Raw genomic sequence first — 2,716 nt, 5'->3', positions numbered from 1 at the left:
TATGCTTCTGACATGTTTCTAACATGCCACTAACATGTTTCTGACATGTTTCTAACATGTTTCTAACATGTTTCTGACATGTTTCTAACATGTTTCTGACATGTTTCTAACATGCTTCTGACATATTTCCAACATGCTTCTAACATGCTTCTGATATGCTTCTGACATGTTTCTAACATGCCACTAACATGTTTCTGACATGTTTCTAACATGTTTCTAACATGTTTCTGACATGCTTCTGACATGCTTCTGACATGTTTCTAACATTTCTGACATGTTTCTGACATGCTTCTGACATGTTTCTAACATGCTTCTGACATGTTTCTAACATTTCTAACATATTTCTGACACGTTTCTGACATGTTTCTAACATGTTTCTGACATGTTTCTGACATGCTTCTGACATGTTTCTAACATGCTTCTAACATGCTTCTAACATGTTTCTAACATGTTTCTGACATGTTTCTAACATGTTTCTAACATGTTTCTAACATGCTTCTGACATGTTTCTAACATGCTTCTAACATGTTTCTGACTTGTTTCTAACATGTTTCTAACATGTTTCTGACATGTTTCTAACATGTTTCTAACATGTTTCTGACATATTTCTGACATGTTTCTGACATGCTTCTGACATATTTCTGACATGTTTCTGACATGTTTCTGACATGTTTCTGACATGTTTCTGACATATTTCTAACATGTTTCTAACATGTTTCTGACATGTTTCTAACGTGTTTCTAACGTGTTTCTAACATATTTCTGTCTTTTTGGTTTGAATCAGATTGGAGGGACCTATGCCAAACCGGTCATTCTTCCTCCTGAGGTGGCCATTGGAGCTCTAGGAAAAATCCAGGTGAGCTCCAGTTTTGCTTTTTGTTTTAAACATCAGAGAGAGGCTGAAACACAAGACAGTATTACTTCATTTATAAAACTAAAACAACACGATGGCCAACGTGCTGCACACTGATCAAAGAACAAAGTGAAACACATAAAAGCAACATGAATAATACTGTAAAAAATATTAATTAAATAACAAACAATAGAATTAAAAGCCAACATTTCAAACGGAGTTAAAAACACAAGATTTAGACAGAAGAAGTGAGCTGGCCTGTCTGATGTGGAGAGACAGATGTTCCCACAGTTCAGCAACTGAAAACACCTCAACTTCCTGTTTGACTTTGAGACCACCAACAGGAAGTGATGTGCCAACAGGTTAGAGAACCTGAAGAACCTAAAGAACCAGAACCTATAACAGGAAGAGGGGTCCGACAATCGAGCCAGATTAGCAGTCAGAGTGAGTCAGATGTGCTTAGATAGATTAACTGTTAGAATTGATTACACCAGGTTAGGGTTAGTGGTGGCTTTAACAGTCTGGTGGGATTAAGTGTCCATCCAGGTGTTAATCTCAGTCAGGTGGTACTTCATGTAGTCAGGTGTTCTTAATCTGACTCATCTGTGTGTTAAGGTTCTGCCACGGTTCGGTGCTGATGGGCAGGTGGTCCGAGCTCACATCATGAAGGTCAGTTGGTCGGCTGATCATCGCATCATTGATGGCGCCACCATGTGTCGCTTCTCCAACCTGTGGAGGGAGTACCTGGAGAACCCGGCCAGCATGGTTCTGGACCTGAAWTAGACACTTATTACCTATCAGCCCCGGGGAGGACCGCCCCCTGACACCTTCACTTCCTGTTTCTGTTTGAGCCTGCCTTTGGATGTGTCCTGAGAGGGGGAGGGGCCAAATCTGTCACTCACTTTGTTTCCCAGACGACCAAATTCACAGGGTGGAGCCAAAATCAGGCTGACCTGAACTTTTTGGGTTTTAGATGTTTGAAAAGTTTTTAAATTTGAGTTTATCAGACGAAGAGGCAGGTTGATCATCATCGTCAGCATCGTCAGCATCCATCAGAACAACACGTTTTGCTCCTTCACCTGGAAACATCAGAAACATTCCCTCTGGAAATTCTGAATCTCTGACGGCTCAACAGGAAGTCCTGAAGAATCACAAAAATATCAATCAATTTTAGATGATTGAGCCCTGAAGAAGAACCTCCTGGTCTTCCTCCTGGCCGACCCGACGGCTGCTGGGTAAAAAGCACATGGTGTTATGTTACCGTTTCTGTTAGCGACACATAAAATGTAAACGTTTCAGACGTCTGCTGTGATGAAGAGGGAGATGTGAATTAAACTGATGAGATCAAACTCTGTTTCCTCTGACTTCTTACTCAACAAAAAAACAGCTTTGATTTTACAGTTTTACTTTACAAAGTGAAACAAAAACATGACGTTAGTAGAGTCATGAGACTGTGATGTCAGAGTCATGTGACTGATGGTCAGAGTCATGTGACTGTGATGTCAGAGTCATGTGACTGATGGTCAGAGTCATGTGACTGATGGTCAGAGTCATGTGACTTGAAGGCTAAAATTATCCAGCAGGTCCGAGGTCAGATTACGGAGCAGAGGACGCAGCATGGTGGACTGCTGCAAGACAACAGGGTAAGAACAGATGCTCTGCAAAACAACTAGTAATGCTACATACTGACTACTAATATTCATAACTAGTAATGCTACAGACAGTACTAATAATTATAATAACTAGTATTCAAATCAAATCAGTTTATTTATGTAGCTCCAAGTCACAGCATCCGTTGTCTCAGGACACTGTAGATAAAAAGAACAATGTAAAGAAGAAAGCAGCAGATTGTGTTGAATCACT

The 2,716-nt window shown here is 40.3% G+C and overlaps 2 protein-coding genes across 2 annotated transcripts in view; both read left to right on the top strand.

Annotated features, from left to right (window-relative positions):
- The window catches only part of dbt (dihydrolipoamide branched chain transacylase E2), a gene marked incomplete at its 5' end in the record, with an annotated part of 9,998 nt that extends 7,796 nt beyond the window's left edge, over positions 1 to 2,202 (top strand). The window contains 2 exon segments of the mRNA XM_014011472.1: positions 785 to 856; positions 1,469 to 2,202. Coding sequence (XP_013866926.1) covers positions 785 to 856; positions 1,469 to 1,636 — 240 coding nt within the window.
- Positions 2,203 to 2,443: 241 nt separating this feature from the next.
- lrrc39 (leucine rich repeat containing 39) overlaps positions 2,444 to 2,716 on the top strand; it is a 10,625-nt gene continuing 10,352 nt past the window's right edge. The window contains exon 1 of the mRNA XM_014011471.1: positions 2,444 to 2,496. The gene's annotated coding sequence lies outside the window, so the exon portion shown is untranslated. The remainder of the gene's footprint in view (positions 2,497 to 2,716) is intronic.

This window comes from Austrofundulus limnaeus, unplaced genomic scaffold (genome assembly GCF_001266775.1).
Source record: "Austrofundulus limnaeus strain Quisiro unplaced genomic scaffold, Austrofundulus_limnaeus-1.0 Scaffold81, whole genome shotgun sequence".
Classification (NCBI taxonomy): domain Eukaryota; kingdom Metazoa; phylum Chordata; class Actinopteri; order Cyprinodontiformes; family Rivulidae; genus Austrofundulus; species Austrofundulus limnaeus.
Note: the sequence above shows the minus strand (reverse complement) of the source record. Positions and strands in the feature narration are given on the sequence as shown.